This window comes from Rhipicephalus microplus, chromosome 3 (assembly GCF_043290135.1).
Source record: "Rhipicephalus microplus isolate Deutch F79 chromosome 3, USDA_Rmic, whole genome shotgun sequence".
NCBI lineage: Eukaryota > Metazoa > Arthropoda > Arachnida > Ixodida > Ixodidae > Rhipicephalus > Rhipicephalus microplus.
In genome coordinates this window covers 149,330,134-149,351,270 of record NC_134702.1, presented here as the reverse complement: position 1 = coordinate 149,351,270, position 21,137 = coordinate 149,330,134, and the positions used below count along the sequence as shown (strand labels likewise).

At 44.0% G+C, this 21,137-nt stretch overlaps 1 protein-coding gene across 1 annotated transcript in view; it reads right to left on the bottom strand.

The window, feature by feature from the left end:
* Positions 1–71: 71 nt before the first annotated feature.
* LOC142802999 (uncharacterized) overlaps positions 72–21,137 on the bottom strand; it is a 50,037-nt gene continuing 28,971 nt past the window's right edge. The window contains exons 12-16 of the mRNA XM_075888093.1: positions 12,785–12,947; positions 7,459–7,517; positions 6,014–6,155; positions 4,947–5,117; positions 72–270 (exon numbers count right to left, since the gene is read on the bottom strand). Of these exons, the coding sequence (XP_075744208.1) occupies positions 133–270; positions 4,947–5,117; positions 6,014–6,155; positions 7,459–7,517; positions 12,785–12,947 (673 nt within the window). The 3' untranslated portion in view covers positions 72–132. The remainder of the gene's footprint in view (positions 271–4,946; positions 5,118–6,013; positions 6,156–7,458; positions 7,518–12,784; positions 12,948–21,137) is intronic.

Sequence of the window (21,137 nt, the reverse complement as noted above, 5' to 3'; positions counted from 1 at the left end):
AGGACAGCCGCCCAGAGATGGCGACGAACAGAAAAATGCCCCCCTTATCCTTGAAAGGCAGTAAAAATTGATTTTGAAAGTAGAGAGAATGTTTTTATTCGAAAAATGCATCAATATTTCTGTCGCTGGCGTCTATTTCAGATCGGCGGTAAGCGTACTCAAGCCAGTGATTCCTGGCCGGTTCACCTCTTCGAAGTACGCCAATTCTGCCTTCAGGCGGTTGTAGTATGCCTTCAGTTTTGGATACTTATCGCCATTCAGGAAAGGAACCTGCGAGTGATAGAAGTAGTTGTCAGCACCATCCTTGCTAATGCGAGGCAGCAATAAAAAGTGGCAACACTTCAGATACACCATGCACAACAAGGGCAAAACAATAACCGCGCCAATTTATTTATTTTTCGCCCACCCCTGCGTGAGGTTCGCAGATATGGTTACACTTTGCAGAGCAGTTCTTTTTATGAAGTCGGACGTTTTTCAGTGACGGCCACAGCAGCAGTTTTTGTTGGGAGGGTATTGGAGGTACTCGACTATATGTCAGAGGACTCATTAGCTTACACATGTGACAATAATTCACAATGGCGAAGCATTGAATTGCTTAGCCCCCTCCATGCAACTGCTTAGTTGGCTTCTAAATAAAATACATATGACGTGTTTCAACTAGTGCCACAAATATACGAAAACCGATCAAAGAAGACTCACTTACGGGTGCGGTACCTCATCACATCGATGTATTCGCACACACACGGTCGGTGGCTGAAGTAACTATATTATCAATGAGAATTCAGTCAGCAATATGCCGATTTTATAGTGCATTTTTGTAGCTGAAGCGCAGTTCTGGTAACGGCGCATAGACAGTGGTCAGTCAGCAGAATGCATTAGTCAGCGCATTCGGCTGATTGCCCAGAATACGCATTGCCCGATACGCGTCATGGACGCTTATCGCCATAGAGATCGCGCGATAGAAATGCATGCGGTAGACATGAAGAAGAGCTAGTAGAACGGGTTGAGATTCGTAGCAGCCGACTTGTACCTCTTTGTTTGCCCGCAAAGAATGATGTGGGTTATCCTTTATTTTCTTCTAAAATAATGCAGCTGTGCGTCTTGGCCTTCATCGTAGATGAAAAACCTCAAAACAACCTTGTCATACCAGTGGCAGACGCTGCTACCGTCCGAGAAAGTGTGTCCTTTTGCACTTTAGCAATGCAATAACCATGTACAACAATTTGACCAAGCAACATTAACTTCCAATAAAACGAGAGAAAGTTATAAGCACTGATTACAAGGTGAATTCACATCCGTGCCGAAATGTGTAATTAAAAGCGGTCATCGACACGGCGTATGGTCAATAATGAAAACCGAAAATTTAGTGAATATTTTCGAATGTCTTTAGTTTTGTACATGGCAACGAGAACTATACGTTTACCTTTCGGCTTATCTGGCACTTAGTTGAATTGTAGTTTTGTACATGGGAACGAGAACTATACGTTTACCTTTCGGCTTATCTGGCACTTAGTTGAATTGTAGAGTGCAACAATTTTTGGTTGCAGTAAGTCTGTCAGTGTGATCTTGTGGTTACTTCGGCGCATTATATATGGTCAGTAGGGTGTCGCTCGCTTTTGTGCGATGGTGTGGTACGTATCTACTATGCGATATTTCTTTGTGGCATTCATTTTGTATAATCTAAACTAGCTCATATGATCTGTAGATAATCATTCCTGTCACTGGAGGCTGCTGTGTTTGGCATCCGGCACCCACATGCCCTCTCTTCGACATAAAGTGTGCGCAAAGCTGAACAAAACAAAAATTGCTGCACTTTAGTAAGGCTGCCATAGTAATCGTTTAACGAGTGCTCTTTCGTCCAGGGGTCTTCTTTGATTGGAGGATGTGAGCTTCTTCAACTATTGCCCCGCCGCGGTGGTCTAGTGGTTAAGGTACTCGGCTGCTGACCCGCAGGTCGCGGGTTCGAATCCCGGCTGCGGCGGCTGCATTGCCGATGGAGGCGGAAATTTCGTAGGCCCGTGTGCTCAGATTTGGGTGCACGTTAAAAAACCCCAGGTGGTCAAATTTCCGGAGTCCTCCACTATGGCGTCTCTCATAATCATATGGTGGTTTTGGGACGTTAAACCCCACAAATCAATCATCTTTTCAACTATCGGGCTATTCTGTTCGTAGGCCGTGGTACCGCTTGTTATCAACTGCAAATAAATTTGCTTTGCGGTAAGTGAAAGCAGGATATTTAGATACACAAGCATGCTTGTTTCTCAACTCATTCTATCTCATTCTTTTTTATTCTTGCTGCGGTAAAACCAAACGTATCTGAAAAAAAAACATGACTGTATAAAATCAAAGTGAAATGAGTCTTCATAATAGTAGCGAGCTTACTGTGTAGAGATATATGAGAGCTTGAACATTTTCTACTGATGTTTGGCAGCTAGAGCAGCGCTTGGCATGGAAAAAGCCATGTCGACGTCTAATGGCACATCTTCATCGTGACGGCTACTACCCATGGCCATGATTTAACTGTTGTGGTAAGTAAATTATTATTGCATACCAGCACACAGCGTATTATTATTGCGCACACAGATGACATCAACAAGGTGACACTAAACTCTGCTACTCAATATGCACCTGTTCAAAGATCGCCAGTTATGGAAAGAAACAGCCCAGTGTGCTTTCCTGAAACCTACGCCAATGCACTTGCATACAGCGCTTCACCAACACGAGATGCACAGGTTTGAAGCTTGAGCCGCGATGGCCCACCTTAGTTTCGCTTCACCAAGGTAAGACATTTGCCAGCCTACATTGTTTCCATGCTGCAGCGCTCATCGCGGCGTTTTTATTTTGAATAGGCCGGCGCTATCGCACTCACTGTAGTCGGTGGTGCAACATCATTGGCGCATGTGCAAGCTGCATGACTTCAACAACGAGCCGTTCCACCCTAATACGAAGTTATAGGCAAAGAACATTACTGCGTCAGCAGCTCTCCCACGCTCGTTCGATCAGAGCCTTTCGCTACTATCGAGAAAGTTCAACCCTAAAGCTTTTACCATGACCTTCAAGACTACATGCTGGTCCGCAATCTATGACCCATTGCTTTACCTGCGTCATGCCGCATTACTTGAGAACTCACAAAAGGCGGCATCGCCCACTTCAGCAACAGAGAGCACGGAGAAAGAGAGAATTGGTGTTCGCAATGTGCCTCAATGGCTCAGTTGGTAGAGCATTTCGCGCGTTCCGTTGTTTTCCTTCATGCGAGATAATCGACGCCCAGCGGAGAAATATTTAGGGACGAAACTGCTTAGGATGTGGGTAGATCCCTCCTCCGTTTGTAACATGTGCGTAGCCCCTCTAGTTTATGAATGGCTCAATAGATGGCATTGTGTTAATGTGTCCTTGGAAATAATATCACAAGATGATGTTAGGTGTTTTTGTCTAGTTGACGATTAGAGAGGACAGATGGCATTTGTACAATTAATTCACAGCATATCCACGGAGTGGTTGGTGATGAATGTAATCAAGTGTCCGTTCGATGCATGTTCTAGTGTGATAGAAGCGGACGAATGAACAAACAGACGAACGGAAGCTTCGTCCCACTCATCACTCACTCCATGAAGATGCTGCAAATTTTTTGAATGCAGTTTTCTTTCCAATTTGACGGCATTAAATTTACCACGTCACATCCCAGATGGGAATGCATCACTAAACGGTTGGTGAATCACTGAATAAAGACTTTTGTGTTAAAAAATTACAATCATCATCAGGTGGTATGAGCAACACATTTCAAAATTATGACATTTCATGTGCCATGTAGAGTATACGCATGAGGTCGCTAGCATAGAGTTTCCTTAAATTAACTAGAGGTAACTCTGGTGCTGCAATCATTCAGCGACTATAGAAATCATGGGTAGTATACAAATTTGTCTATTCTTCGTACTTGCGGACGGCCAATCACATTTGTGGCTTGATTTATTACTGGTTTCGGTTTTGTTTTGGAGCATATAAAGAACCAAGTAGAGTTAAGGTCTCAAGAGTTTCTCTTTCTTTTACGTTGACTCAGTAAAACGGTATGACCGGATCACACCAGAAATGAAAAGGCACATGATCTAAACAAGTTACACTGTTTTATATTACACTATCGCGCTTTTGTGCTTTGCCCCTTTGAAATATTAACCCCTTAAAATGTCAAGTTGGTGAAGCACTACTGCTGACCATTCCACTAATGTGTCGTGACAAAGCAGCTTCAAGCCATGCGAAGCCAACAGGAACGTAAAGTACGAGGACAAGGCAGATCTGTGTACTACTCCCAATTCCCATGCTCGCTGAAGCACCATTTGTTGCAGCTCCCATAGACACTAAATCCAGAGTTTGCTCTATGGCGCATAATACTTGGAATTTCTATGGTTCCTACCACTTCCAGCTGTGCCCTTACAATTAATGTTTCAGTTCTCCCTTACCGTTGGTTTATCCACCATACGTAGACGGCGATGGCGAGAACAATCCCCCTACTACTTCACACATGAGCTTCTACGGACGGTTCTCTACCAGTTTACATATACCTTGCTGACAAGGCTGTTTAGTCGAACTATGCTGTTTAGGCGCCTGAAAATACCTTGCTCACTGATCTGCCCATTTGCTACATATAGTTACCTAAAAAAGGTGTCCAGTAAAACAAGTAGAGTTGAGGTCTCTAGACTATCTTTTTTATTACGATGACTAAGCAAAAAGGCATGACCATATCACACCAGAAATGAAAATCCACATAATCTAAACAAGTTACACGGTTTTATATTACATGATCGTGCTTTTCTGCTTTGCCGCTTTTTGTATAAAAACAAAAATAAAGTATGCCATGAGAAAGACTCAGAATACGCATAATTTTCTTGAGACTACCTGGTTGGGCCGGTCAAGGATATACAGCTAAAAACAGTTTTAAGCTCACTGCTTACCTCGAAGACAAGTGTAAGGTGAGCCACCAAGCTGAGGTCAGCGAGGCTGAGCTTGTCGCCCAGCACGTAATTTCCTTCTCCCAACACGTGCTCGAATCCCTTGATCACGTTCTCCTCAAACTGCTCCACATCTTCTGGTGTAGGCTTCGTCAACTCGTAGAAGCGGGGTCTCTGAGACAAAAGAATATTTTTCAACAGTGACATTCAGACGCCGCTGTTGGCCGACCAGCAACCTATTGTTACACAGACTGCACTTTGTGCCATGCCCATAGCCAAATGATGATTGGGGAGAGGGGCTGGACCATCAGCTCCGAAAGTTTCACAAGGGATGGAAAGCCTTCAGGAAGTCCCGCTCTCCTCTGCAGAAAATTTCTCCTTATTTGCCGTTATTGTGATATGGCTCGGTTCCCAATAAATAGTCCCGATTTATAGCGCCAATATACTAACAGGCACCAAAACAAAGAACAGGCCCCGGACCCACTGTGGTCAAGGAATAAGCATGTAAGAGAAAAATGCACTGAAACACAACCACCTCTTGCGACCGCGGCCTTTGTTTCTTACAAAAGATGACTATGTAAAGGAAGACAGTAATTACGATTATAAAGATGCAGTATAAAGTACAGAAAAGAACCAAGCACACTCAAGCGTCTCTTTTTTTTTAAGGCTGATGCACATATTCCTATATGGCTTTGCGGTGGACGTGGCTGACTGTGGCCAAGCAGGACATACCAGTTAAAACATATTCGAACGCGCATTATTGACATGCTCAGGCTGACTAACTTGCTTTCGTACGTAAAGGACGCAGCTTTTTGAGCAAATCAAACCCCGATGTGTGCACAAGGCAGATGATTCTTGTGATATCTTGTGAAGACTTGGATAATTCACATGGTGTACATAAGAAATGAGTTCTTGCTTCAGTTGTTCAGAATAATGAGAAAGAGAGTAAATTTTATTGAGCTAGAAGGAAGCAAATTAGGAGCATAAAGGGGAAGAAAAAAATCAACAAAATGACGTCTGGAATCCGAGAGCAGGACAGTGATACGTGCTCAGCGTACACAAATACTTACAAAAAACTTGAAGTAGTGGGGCTGTATGGTGCTGGTAATCGTAGCTAGAGCCTGGTCGATACGAGCGCGAGTCCTAGGACAGTCTGGGTAGATGTCACAACTGGGGGCGTGCTTTCTGAGCAGGTAGTAACATATAGCCGAACTGCCGGAAAAAAGCCGTGCGTTATTAAGAAAAAAAATAAAGAAAAACTTTTCAAGGGTTGAATAGGAAACGCTTTACGTGCACGTACAGTATGGTCGACTGTTAAAGGGAACGCTCGAATGCACATATTCAATATTCTTGGCCATCCAAGAGCAAGTGGATTAAAAAACATTCTTCATGCAAGTCAATGGTCTGTTAAAAGGAGTCAGAACTTTCAACCACCAGTAGTCATATGCATATCTTAGCCACTATGATTCCGTAAGATAGCAAAATCTAAACATGCTGCTCACGAAGGTGTTCCCTTTAACAGTGGACCCGTCTGTACATTTAGGCTCCCTTTACAAAACGTCAAGCAGTGAGACTCATTCGAAGTCACCCGCTGAAACGTTCAAACGAACATGCTGCTTTCTTTTGGAAATTAAAAAGTCAGAAATGGGCGCCTCTCATGCGCCGCTACACGAATGTGCCTTTCAATGAAAACGTGTTTCGGAATGCATTTTTTTCGTATTTTTATTGAGGCTGGCTTACGAAATGCCATTAAATGCTTAATAACAGCTTTTAAATTACGCTTTTAAATCGTTATGGGAAATATATACGTGCGCACCAGTACACGGCAATGGTCATAAACACCTGAAAAGTTTGCTTTGTTCTAACATATCCATTTATCTGGCCCTCCGCATCAGAAATGAATGTCGTGCGCGCCATATACCCCCACTCGTAAAAGTATCGTTGTGACAGAATGACAACACTCAATCTTGGTTGCATTTACGGAGATGTGGAAGAACACTCGTCGCTCAAAGTTAAGGAAAGGAGAAAGAAAAATAACTATTTAATCCTGCGGAACGCGACTGGGACACTCGCCCGTCACAGTCCCACGTAAAGACCAAGTTAACTCAAAAACCTTTCAGCTCATGATTTTTATAGCATCACTGTTTATTTGGAAACAATTAGAAGAAATCAATCATCCACTCCCATGCAAGACTTTTGTAATTTACAGAGAAACATAATGTTGCCACCGACCAGACGTTGATTAATTACTAAGTGCCTAAAGAAATGGGTCAGGGAAAAGCATACGATTGAATACGAGATTCAAACATCAAGACGCGCGTATCAAACGGCCTTCAGTAGCACGTGTTTCAGGCTAGACGCTAGCAGATCTTGCATGCGTTGTTTCCGCACTCTGTTAAACTAAGAAATGATTGACTAAAGCGTGGGTACTCCTGCTGTTAGTGAAGCATGTTTGCATATTTCAGTAGTAATCAGCGAGATTGAAGAAATTCAATATTGTATACACAAAACTCACCTTTCATATATAATAAAGCCCTCGTCAGAAAAGGTAGGAATCTTGTGGAAGGGATTCAGCTGTCATAAAAACAAAGGAGCAGCGTGTGAACAGATGCGCCAACAATTTCACAAGAGCTGCGTATATAGATTGCATGATATATTCCGAACACTACTGCTTCAATATCAGTACAATTGTTTAAGGTAGCTGATTAATTTCAAGTCACGCTTTTGTTCACAAGCTGTGCAATCGGCGTTGAAATGCCCTTCAGCATTGAAAAGCGAAAAAAAAATAACGTGCCACATATAGATTTGAGGCATGCAGTATGGCATGTGGTGTGTTTAGTACCAATCAAATGGGTAATTCTTGTGACGAGCCGGAAGTAATTTTTTCTTTCCAGACAAATATTCCTAATGTATACAAAGCTTCACTGAAAGTATCTATCACACGCAATAGCTTCAAGGGCCACTCACCACCTTGTGTTTAAAGATGAGGGGGCGATATTTTCTTCATACACACGATGCATCCTCCTCGCCCCTTATTTCTTGAATGCTCGTGAACAATATCAGCACTAAGCGCTGGAGCCTATCACAATTTGGCGCTTCTCGGCTGCATGCTGTTGTCGCTGCTTGCGCAGTTGTAAACAAAAAAATGAAGTTTGATCGGTTGATAGTGCACGACATTCATGCGAGACAAACAAGAATGGATGAGCGGCTGCATGGCAAAGCAGTGCAGAAGACAAATCCCACGTGATATAGCGCGTATATCAACGAATCGAGAGCACCTACGCTGTAGACATCACGGGAACTACTGTCTACGCCACAGTAGTGCGCCAAGAAGGACGAAAATATCAGGTAAGAATATTACGCTCTTTTTGTGTTTCGATTGATTGATTTGTGGGGTTCAACGTCCCGAAACAACAATATGATTATGAGAGACGCCGTAGTGGAGGGCTGCGGAAATTTCGACCACCTGGGGTTCTTTAACGTGCACCCAAATCTGAGCACACGGGCCTACAACATTTCCGCCTCCATCGGAAATGTAGCCGCCGCAGCCGGAATTCGAACCCGCGACCTGCGGGTCAGCGGTCGAGTACCTTAGCCACTAGACCACCGCGGCGGGGCTTTTTGTGTTTTGGGAGCCTGGTGTGTGGCCCTTTAGGATAGTCATCGTACATGCCCCTCGGAACGCGTTAGCAACCGCTGTTCAGATTGCTTTCTGAAGATTGACCAAAAAAGACAACAGGATCAGGCTGTACTACAAAAATATTTTATACCAGTACACTCATTTGGGAACCGAGTTCTAAAGCGAATCGCATTGTACACGCGTGTATATCAAGAATAAATCTTTAGATGCCGCATAAAACGCGAAAGTTCACCTGCTTCTCACGTCTACGTCGACCGTCAGTGACAACAACACGAATGAGGCAAAAAAAATCTACATGCAGTAACATCGCCACGTGTCGTCTTTCTAACGTCACTGGCCGCCAAGACTGGAGGCGTCATTTCGCGCCGTTACGTCACGTTATGTCAAGCGACGTTAGGTCACGTGATGACACCCTCGCACAACATCGCAGCTTGGTCAGAGGTGTGCCTATCTCAGAGGCCGTGCAAAAACAGCTGAGGAGGAGAAAGCTTGCCACGCCTCCAACCTCGGGTGCAATGGACAACCGCGTTAAGTGCAGTAAGCTTTCGGATAGTAACGGGACAGGATCAGTACATCGATTGAGAATAATCGGTATGCCTCTCAGCCATCCTAAATTAGTGCATCTGGGGCCCCGTAAATTTTTCAAAAACGCTGACGCCTAAGAACTGCAACAAGATTTAAGGCACTAAAACGTTACACACGGTAATGCAAACGCACACAAAGAACACCTATCCTAAGGTTATGTGTTTAGTGATAACGTTTAATAAAATCAGAAAAAAGAAACGTGGTCATCATCGACCAAACAAAACAGCAACACCTTCGTCTTCATTATTTTACTTGGCGCCTCCTACAGACATAAGTGTCATTACATTAAACGGGCGTTGTGCCGGTCATCTGAATTGAAACTAAAACGCAAGAGAACTGGGATCTTATAATTTGCCATTTTTGGCACAGCATTGAAGAACTGAAATTGGAAACACAGCCTTGACACACCTTCTTAAAAGGTAGAAATGATATGGCCGACAACGCACGCAGCCACCGCCGCAAGTCTGTGCAGACTGGTTTGCTGCATTGAATGCACACGGGCAGGCGCCGATGTAACACAACATAAGCAACCTTGAATATTTTTCAAATCACTTCCGCATTTAAAGGCTACAGTCGAGAGCAAACTTGAATAAGTTTCATGGCGCCGCTATCTTTAGTTTTTATTAGGCTCTGTTCTGTCTTGTGTACCTGAAACAGGTCTACTGTTATTACACAGGTAATATTGCTAGCAAATAAATAATTATCTATCCAAATTCCACATAGCTTATGTTTCATATTTGAATGACGACTTTGCACTTGCTATTAGCATGAGTTGAAGGGTTGAATTTGAGCTTTCGTTGAATCATCTCATATGAATAAAATTTCATTTGAAACATATTCAACCTGATGGAATGGTTCAAAGCACGTTCATACAATCAGCGACGGTTGAATATTCTCGTGCCCAATTAACATCCAATAATTACTTTCTTGAAGGTTTAAACAAATCACTTTCGATGAAGGTTTTTCCATCAAATAGCCTAATAATAGTAATATTTTTAGACAATCGTAATTGACCTGAACATAGTAATCTGAGGCGGAAGCAAAATGAATACAAATGAAGCTCGGGTAAATAACATTTTATTTCTTACGACTAAAAGCAATTGGTGCTAGCGACTTGTGGACGGATGAAGTATATAAATAAAATGCGCCGTATAACCACGCCAGAAGCAGTAAATATGGCCCAAATCAGTATGAGCTCGAACTAATTATATGCAAAGGAATCCCGTTCGAACTAATTATATGCAAAGGAATCCCGTTCGCAATTTACAACATGTATCTGTTGCTATAATTGTTGCTGCTGAAGTAACACGCACATAAATGAAGGAAGGAAATTTTTCGAGGACGTGCCTTTTCATTTCACACCTCTTCATTGATTATGCAAGTAAATGTCATAAGTTTGAATGATTTCCAGATATCACGTGGGAGCTGATACAACACCGCTTCAATTCTAACAAAGATTCTTGAAAATGTGCTGTGAATTTCCTTGCACCTGTGTTTTTTGTTACATACTGCGGTTGTACATAGGAGTCAACCTCGTACTTCCTTCAACAGCCAGCCCCGCATATAGAAGCAGTGACCGACATGAGGGCTTGGATCGTACACGTTAGTGATATACCTTGCAAGTCGCCTTTGCGCATGTTCAACCCATACATTTAGCAGAAACAAACTGCAAACCTCCCAGCGCAAATCAAAGACGTACGCTTGCTACTGGCAGTTTCAGAACATGTCTGTGTGTACAACAGCGTTAAATAATAGGTTGTAAGAAAGCTAGGTTGTACTTTCGGTCTTGATAGTTTCGGTTCTCGTTTATCTTTTGTAGATAAAGCGCGCAAGTTTTTCATGCGAGCTTGGGTGATTTATCCAAGTTTAGGTTTCCTTTTATGGTGTCACGGACAGCACCATGGTTTGTGCCGTAAAAAAAAAGAGGAAAAAGGGAGGGTGGAGTGTAAGGTGGCCGAAATTGCACGGAAGGATCACGATGCTAGCTTCAAGAGGTGTTTTTGGACACCGAAGAAAAAGCGGGCGAAGTGCACCCACCTGCACCCCGACCCTCTCTTTTGGCGCTTAACTGTACACATGTCCTTCTGCACAATGAAATTTTCAACTGCCACTTATGTTGCCAGTCGGCTGAGCAATGAACGATTAGGTTGTTGTTGCGCGCCATGAATGGCGAACGCATCTGCGACTAACCAGTTGTTGGCCGCTGTGCCAATGCAATAACGGTGAAGTAGCCTTCATATGAAAGATTGCGCAACGTGGCTCTGGCTGTAAGAGTGTCGGCATAACGCGTTCTTTAGATGTGAGAGTGCGCAACAGGTTTTTATGCTCCCCCCTCTTCATGCAGTTAGGAAAACAGTCACACGATTGCGCATCGCATAACTTCTCACCCAACAAAGTACGCTTCGCTTCGATGCGAGAAAAATGGGCAGGAAGTGTCTTCAGAGGGAGTGTCTTTGTCAATGACAGTTTCGTTACATAATAAGTGCGCAAGAGAGGGTATATGCGCCATGCTCGGTTGGTTCCAGCATCCCTCGCTACCCGCGCATACACCACTGCAGTGTTTTATTTTTGTCCACCACGGATTCGCCGGGAACTTCTCAGTTATATCACTCAGCATTCAACACCGATTGCAGAGTTATCGCATAACCGGTATGTTTTCTGTTGAGGGAATGATTCACAAGGTGCGCAACCCCAAAAATCATAGACAGAACAGAGCGGACAAAATTGCAGAAAATAACCAAGAATGTTCAACATACCAAGACAAATAACTGGCATGCAAATATTGATGACGACTAATTCACTTGTGGAATGATTGTCAACGGTTAAATGTTCATAGATGTTTTCGTCCGTAACCACCAGTCACCACAGCTCTTGCATTAAACTTCTTCGCCAAATTATCTGTGGTACTTGTACCCAGTGGAATAAAAGGCGTGCGCCCAAGAGATGATCGGTGAAAAGCTGAATATATTCCGCTAATAAATAAACTACCTCATATGAAATCAAGACTACCAAGTAATCACGTATGCGAATCGTCAGGGAGCTGCGTCTTTTCTTTTTGATTAACTGGACAGCGAAAATAGTGCATTTTTACTAGCTACTTTATTCGTGTATTTGACTCTATAATAGATGATATTCGCAGTAGAAAATAGCGTTGTAGCGGCTACAAAGGGCCAGACAGACAAAAATCAAAGAAGCCGACGCAACGCGGCACAGTGTTCCGTCCGTTTCTTTGTGTATTAGTGCCTGCGTCTGGCGCTCCGTAGCCATAATAATGCTGTACCAAGTCACCCAGTATCCCATCTTGCTGAAAATAGCCTTTTGACGCTGCGGCGAATATATCATATGAGCACTTGTTGAATATTTTCATCCCTTGCTTCATGAAACTAAGTTTAGTTTTCATAAACAGATCAAATGTACTGTACTAGGGAAATAGCTGGGCTTTGACTAAAATTACATAGAACATTTCGCCACACATATTGATCGATATACCCGCCGATTCGTAACTAAAACAGAACGCTGCTAAGTCTGGTCATCAGCTCGAGTTTCGTGGCACGGCGCCCCTCAGCATGGCTTTAATTTTCACGGATGGGGACTCGTCTGGCCCCACCTAACGTACCTTGAGGTATTCCGGCGTCAAGTGCTCCCTCTTGAAAGGGTCCACGTTCTTCAGTTCCAAATCGACGCCGATGTGCTTGGCCAGCATGCGTACGGTGGCGCATGGAGGGCTGCCGTAGAGGTTGTACAGCGTGTAAGGCATAGCTGCGTCTGTGTCGATCGGTCTATAATGTCAGTCTACGTGAGCGCTTCGTTCCCGTCTTGGTCTCAATGAGGGAGGTGTGGCTCCGGATGGCGTCCTTGGGGCAAGGAGGCGTCGACGTGGCTGCCCAGCGGCTCTCTCTCCCACTGCTTCCCTCGTAGGAGCTGTCGTGGCGGGCAAGGTCGTTCACGCGGCCGGTGATTTGAGCTCTCTTGCCAAGGAGAGAGTACCGATTGTAGTACAAGAACAAGAAGCGGAGTGGGGGAGTCCCACGGGATGCTGCAGTTCGCTGAGCGCTAGCCGGCTGCTGTGGCACGCAGTGTACTCAATGCTGGGCCTCACGAAAGCCGCGTGTGATGCGTAGATATATATAGGCCCTGCGTACAAGCCATGGCAAAATTAGAAGCTGCCCAACAGTAAAAGTAGAGATTAGATTAGCCGCAAGCTGCTGGAAATGGTTCTCGACACGCAAAACACAAAGACTGGTGCAGAAAAGAAAAGGAATAAACACAGACACACTTTACCACGTGCGTGGGAAGGTTTTCTCTCTCTCTCCCTCTCTTTCTGCGCGCGCGCGCGCGCGCGCGTGTGTGTGTGTGTGTGTGTGTGTGTGTGTGTGTGCGTGTGTGTGTGTGGTGTGGTGTGTGGTGTGTGAGGTGTGTGTGTGTGTGTGGTGTGTGTGTGTGGTGTGTGTGTGTGTGTGTGTGTGTGTGTGTGTGTTTCCTTTTTCGACAGGGAACACCAGCGAGCTAGATATTTATTTCTGAAGGATAAAGGAGAAAATGAAGGAAAAGATGCGTTAACTCAAAAGTGAGTGGCATGTTCGCCGTTGACGTTACACTCGATGGTGACCTTTACAGCACAACAGTTGCGAGTATACCACGTTCAAGTTTTATTGTATCTTCTCAGCTCTAGGGTGACGCAGCCCAGCTTACAGCCTCGCTTGTCGGATTTAGGTGCATTGTACACTAAGCAAGTGTCTGATGGGTGAAACTGTATTTTGCCGTTAATAGTTCCGCGTTTTCTATATTAAACACTCTGTTACCGCATTATTAAATGAGAAGCATTTCTAAGCGAGCTACGGCGACTTTGAGCGTATCTATCTATCTATCTATCTATCTATCTATCTATCTATCTATCTATCTATCTATCTATCTATCTATCTATCTATCTATCTATCTCTATCTGTGACATTTAGGTCTCCTAGCCATTGCAATAATGGTATGAACACGTTAATAGGTGTGGCATAGCATGACTGTATGACGAGCATAAGTGACTATTCCTAATATTAATATCATGACATGTGCGTCACGACTGTCATAATCAACATTTCATGGTCTTGCTGCTCTTGCAGTGGTTTGGCTCACATGACACATTGCAAAACTGGTATGGCATGGCATGACTGCATGGCAAACATAGGTGAAGACCCTAACGAGAAAATCATGACAAGCGCGTCATGTAAAAACAAGCCTGCAAGCTATGCTCAAAGTGCGCTCGCGGCCGCTTCACTAGCTTCACATATACTAAAATAGGTATTACGTGATGCGAACGAACGACAAAGATAAACGACATGTCGAAACATAATCATGACATGAGCGCCATGTAAAACATGACTGCATGCTGCGATCATAGTGCGCTAGTGGTCGTTTCACTACCCTCACATATATCAAATTTGGTGTTGCGTGACGTCAATGGATGACGAATATATATGACTGGTGAAAACATGATAATCATATCATGCGTGTGGTGTAAGAACATGACAACTTAACACGGTAATGATGCACTCGCAGCCGTCTCGCTTGCTTCACGTATACCAAATTTGGTATCACGTGACGGGAATAGACGACGAAGTTAAGGGACACACCCAAACATAATAATCATAACACACGTGCCATGTAAAACTTGACTACATGCTACGCTCATAGCACGCTCACCGTCGTTTCGCTAGCTCTACATATACCAAATTTGGTATCATGTGACGTGAATGGACGATGAAGAAAAATGACACGTCCAAACTTGATAATGATGACGTGGAAGTCATGTACGGCATAAGTTATGTCCAGCTCGTAACGCCATGCTGTTTTTGAAGGGAAAAATGTATACATTTATTGTACCCTCAGGGCCAAACAAAGCATTACAGAGGGGAGTGGTGACAATAAAAAGTTCGTATAGCATGGCCAAAGCATAAATATAAATGTAGTACAAAGAACAAAAAACATAAGAAAACCATTACAAAACGTAAAGTGAAGGTTATACAATGAATACAAACATAAAAACATGAAAAATGAAACAACGCAAGAAAAAGCAGACATGCAGTATATGGAAGTGAATAAATGACATTCTAGTTAGCAATGTTGTTTATAGCACTACAAAACCAGAAGTTATCACTAATAGAAACAATCTCTTGGGGAAGGTTGTTCAACTGTTGGGACGCCCTAGCAATGAATGATCGACAAAAGGTGTTTGTGCTGCTAGAAGGAACAAAAACCTTATGACAATGGTCGATGCGACGTGATACATAGTGTGGATTATGAATAAGCGTGTCATGCAATGATGGGTGGTACAATAATTTATGAAACAATAATAAACGAGAAATTTTGCGCCGGGCTGCAAGATATGTAAGTGATGGGCAATTTTCATCACTGTTACACTGGCAGTTCGGTTATAATAGGAAGGAATAGAACGAGCTGTGTTATTCTCAATGAGTTCTAACGCGTTAATTATGTTAGTGTTATGAGGGTCCAAAGACAGGTGAAGCGTATTCTTATTTCGGGTGGATTAAAGATTTATACAGTGATAGTTTCAAAGAGCCAAGAGTATGAGAAAAGTTTTGCCTGAGGTATCCAAGGGTGTGGTTTGTGTTGTTAATGACGTAGTTAATGTGTGTTGCCCAAAAAATTTTGGATGCAATATAAATTGCTAAGTATTTGTATCAGGTTACTTGCCCTAAATGAAGGTTAGTTAAGTAGTATACTTGTGAAGAGTTCCGTAACTTAGAAATATGCATAAATTTACCTTTGTTAGTATTTATTTTCATGAGCAATGTGTTAAACATCGTTAGATATTTTAATTAAATCGGATTATAAGCGAGTACAATCGTTGTTCGAAGTTATTTCTGTAAAAATGACGCAATCATCAGCGAAAAGATGAATGGTAGAAGTTACTTGTGAAAATAGATCAATCACTTATATTGCCACGTTCCTTTCCTCAAGTTTTGTTATCGCCCCGTTACACTATGTTCAGCGCGAACCGCGCCTATGACGTTAGAGAAGCTTCGAGGCTGCAGTAGATCGCTTTGTTGATATTACGCTCCCTTCGTGAACCTTTCAGATTATTCTGGAACCTACGTCGCCACTAGCGAAAATGCTAGAATGTTCGATGGTGATTGTAAAATGCGGACATGCTTCGCCGGTTGCCAGTTGATCGATGGCCGACGCTCTGTTCGCCGCTATAGGTACCAGTGTCTTACTTTCCTTTTGCGTGGCCGCAAGTTCAACTTGAATAAAGAGTTTCATCTTTAACGTGGAGTCTGCTCCCTTCGTTCACATCACGACCCCGGGACAATATTAAAAACAACAAAGGTCCGAGAACCGACACTTCGGACACTCCTTAGGCAACAGGAGACATTGTGGAATTGTAGCTGTTGGCGGTAACGTATCAACCTTCCGCAGTCATGCTTCGCATATAATCGATTGCCGCTGCACGTGAGATTGTGAATTTGTAGGGGCGAAGCTCCTTATGGCGTGGCTTGTGCGTCTATCGTAGGACGTAACCACCAGTGGCACATACCCGAAATAGCGGTCCTTACGATTTTGACCTCCAAGGTCGTTCCGGTGAGAGATTTCTTCTGTGCGTTGTTGAACAATAAAAGATAGTGCTCAATGCACATGTTAATGGCTGCTAAGGGGAAATGAGAGACAGGAGCATTCGGCCTATAGGTAACGCGCGCACTGCGATCCCCATTAGCAGCTATTGGCATGTACATTGAGCACGATCTGACAAGAAACGGTTGCTACGTTATACTCACTGGGTGTAACCTCCTTGGTTTTAGAAAGGTTTAGTGAGCGTTGGGCCGCGTAGCCATGAATACAGTGAACTAGTATATACCATGAACTCGAGGTGGTTAAAGGTGGGAAGTAAACCCGAAGCGCAAGTCGTAAGAAAGTGTGCATGTGCCACCTCCCGTTTAGTCCTTCAAATTTCCGCTGGATGGAGGTGCTTCTATATGGAGAATATATGATGAAAATATGCGAGATGGTGGTACTTTGAGTGCTGAATAGATGAACGAATGGACACACAGACTGATGCATGGATGGACGCATGAACGGACGCAGGCACGGACGCAGGCACAGATGCATGGACGAACGCAGGGACAGACGCATGAACAGACGCACGCACGGACGGGCGGATGGACGCATGGACGGTTACACAGACGTACGCAGGAACGGACGGAAGCAAGAACGAATGGACGGACGAATGCTTCGCCCCACTCCCCATCATTCACTCCGTGGATATGCTTTCGATTTTTTATAATACTATTTCTCTAGACATTGTGGAGATGGAAAAGTAAAAGCTGTGTCTCATATATATATATATATATATATATATATATATATATATATATATATATATATATATATATATATATATATATAGTTAGCACTGTTCCGAGGGTATCAGTTACGCAGTGGCCAGTGATTCTAACACTTCAGGGCTTCTTACTGCTTCTTACCTAGAGTGTAAGAAGCAGGAACTAACGATTCTCTCTTAGAGTGCTGATAGAGAGAAACAAACACGCGAATCGGAACAATAACTGGTTCAAGTTCTAATGGCTATTTCACAAGCTACGCTAAAGCAGTTCGTTGTCGATGCTACGTTTTCCGAATATGGGAAACTACTGTAGCCACAGCACTTCTACTGATGCACAACACCTATGCCTTTTTCACTTTCTAGCGCCCAATTTGAAAACGGAGCTTGTTCTTGCACAGGAGTATTAGTCAACCTTATGTAAAAAAATAAATAATGAGTTTACGAAATCAGCCAGCGTAATACAGCTCGCCGCATTCTGAACCAATCTTCAAGTGGGCAAGCCGAAGATCATCGCAGTTTTCAGCTCCCAGTCTGCGGCACCTGGAACTATTTATGAATAAGTAAAATAACAGTGAATAGAAGGGAAAACATAGCGGCGCCAAGAACTGGCCGCTCGTCGGAATTCGCGAGCATGTTCGTACATTGCTCAACAAGTGTATAGGGAATATATCTACGCTGCCATTGACCTGACAATGGTTCACAACGAATACACAAGGAATACAAAATTTGGTGCGTGTTAAGCTAGCGAAACGGCCGCGAGCGCATCATGAGTGTGGCATGTAGTCAGGTTGTTACTTGGCGTGCATGTCATGACAATCATTTTTGAACGTGTGATTTGCCTTCGTTGTTTATACACGTCACGCAATACCAAGTTTCGTGAAGTTTTGTGAAGCTAGCGAAACGGCCGCGAATTCGCTATGAGCCTAGCATGTATTCATGTTTTACATGACACATATATTGTGAATACAACTTTGAACGCGTCCTTTACCTTCGCCATCCATTCGCGTGAAATAATACTAAATTTGGTATATGTGAAGCTAGCGAAACGACCGCGAGTGTATCATGAGCGTTGCGTGTAGTCATGACTTACATGGCATGTGTGTCATGATTTTTACGTTAGGGTCTGTCGCTTGATTTCGCCATTCAGTTATGTCATACCATACAAGTTTTGGAACATGTCATGTGAACAAAACCACCACAAGAGCAGCAAAACCATAAAATATGTCATGACATTCATGATATTATGATAGTCATGTTATGACTAGTCAATTATGCTTGTCATGCTGTCATATTATGCCATACCAAATTTAGTATTGATACGATTCACGAAACGGCCAGGAGAGCTAGAAGTCCTAAGCGGCTAGGTAGACCAACAGACAGACAGACACTAGACAGAAACCAGACAAAAACGAGACAGACAGACAGACAGACAGACAGACAGACAGACAGACAGACAGACAGACAGACAGACAGACAGACAGACAGACAGACAGACTGATTGATTGATTGATTGATACGCTAAAAGTAACTGAATTTCGCTAAGAAATTATTTTAAAAAAGCAATCTCGTACAGGGCTGCATAACACAGCAAATGGAAAGAGCCATTTTATTCTACGCACAAATACGTACTATAATCATGGTAGTGGACATGCAGCTTAAGTAGTGGATGTGATAACTGACCAACAGAGTAGAGAAGCACGACTAAGTGTGATCGCTACCCACGCTGCTAGTTGGTCCTTATGGTTGTAAAACATGTGTCGAGTTCTTGTGACTCCTGCATTTAAAAACACTTGTTTGAATTGGGGAAGGCTAGGTGTACACCTGGTCTACATCCTGGAACTTCTGGAACTGCGTAGCCAGACACTACCGCCACTTGTCACGATAGCTGATTAGGGAGCGTCTGTTGATCGCGCACCAACGCCTGTTTTCTGCCCATGCACACTCCGGCAGCGTGATCGTCCCATATTCAGCGGTACAGATGCGAACGACGTGGAAGACTGGCTTGCCGAGTATGAACTGGTGGCCGTTTGTAATAAATGGGACACCAGCGACAAACTCACAAACCTGAACTTCTAGTTAACCAGCGTTTCCAAACTCTGGCACAAGAACGACCACAGTGATTTCATCACCTGGTTGGATTTAACAAGCAAAGTTAAAGGAGGTCTTTGGAAGCCCTGTTGTGCGCCGGCTTCGATCTCAACAGCTCATGCAAGGCAGAGTCCAAACACAGGGCGAAACGTCCACAAGCTTACAGCCCAGTCTGCAAGCTCGTAAACTCATCCCTGGACGAAGCGGGCGAGATCAAGCACATCCTGAAAGGCATTGATGGCGATGAATAACATGTGCCTGCTCATGAAGTCCTTAAACGGTCGCAGGCGTCATTCAGCTCTGCCAGAATCACCATGAGCTGCGCATGAAGCATGCTTCAATACGTGTCACGGCTCAAAATACCGCATAGATTTTATCTCTCGGCTTAGGCCGTGACAGCACCTATCATACAGCTTTGTTTCCACTAATGAAGCAGTTCATTCGAGAGAAAGCCGCACGGTAACTCTATCATAACCACCGAATCGGAGCCGGTGGCGTCGGTGACGCCTTTTTTTTTTCAAGTAATCGAGGCACAAGTTGTAGATGCATTGCCCGCTCCGTTGCCTGTTGCTGTCCCACTCACGTACGCTGCCATCGCTGCTCGAGCGTGAGCTTTGCCGCCGTCTACCACCTACCATACTACTGACAGAATTTACACGCCTCTGCCACTACCGACACGTTCGCCTATAGTAGCATATTTAGCCAACTATGCCCGTGCCATCAACCCATGGCTCACGCAGGATAACCGGCCCTTATGTCTCTACTGTGGCATCCCAGGTCACGTTGCTCGTCACTGCCGCTGTTGCAGCTTCACTCATCGTGGCATTGCAGGTGCCTCAAACCACGTTGCGCATCAACCACAACACGCGGCGGCCTACAACTACGTTCACGCTCAACGTCCACACGTGTTTCTTGCTGATCCTCTTCCGGACACAACTATAACAGTCACCGAGCATCCGATACATACTGGTCAACTTCAGCTCGTCGCCGATTAATTTAGCAATGCCAGGGAAAGCTCGCCATTAGGACAAAATTGACATCTGTTGTTCTAGAAGGAAGAGCTTCGTTACTGTATAGCGTTTCAATACCTAATCTTTGTCCCTCGAACGACATTGAACTCTGTTTCGATGGCTTCAGTGTACGTGCCCTTGTCGACACTGAAGCTGTTGTCTGTTATCAGCGGGAAACTCTACTGCTAATAGAACAAGGTGACCACTACCGTTTCAGATTACGCGTAAAGGCGTGTACTCTCTACGCTGTATTGATGACGCGTTGGGATGCCTGCAAAGAGAAAAGTTCTTTTCTTCATTTTAATTGCTCTCCGGTTCTTGGCAAGTGCCAATGGCAGAGGCCGACCTTTTAAAGACGGCCTTTGAAACACGTCACAGGCTCAACGAATGCACCGCTACGCCCTTCGGCCTACTCAACACGCCAGTCATCTTCGAAATGCTGATGATAGCTATATACTATTCGTGGTCAGAAATGGAACACCTGTTCTCGCTACTTAGACGATATGCTGTATTTTCAGCCAGCT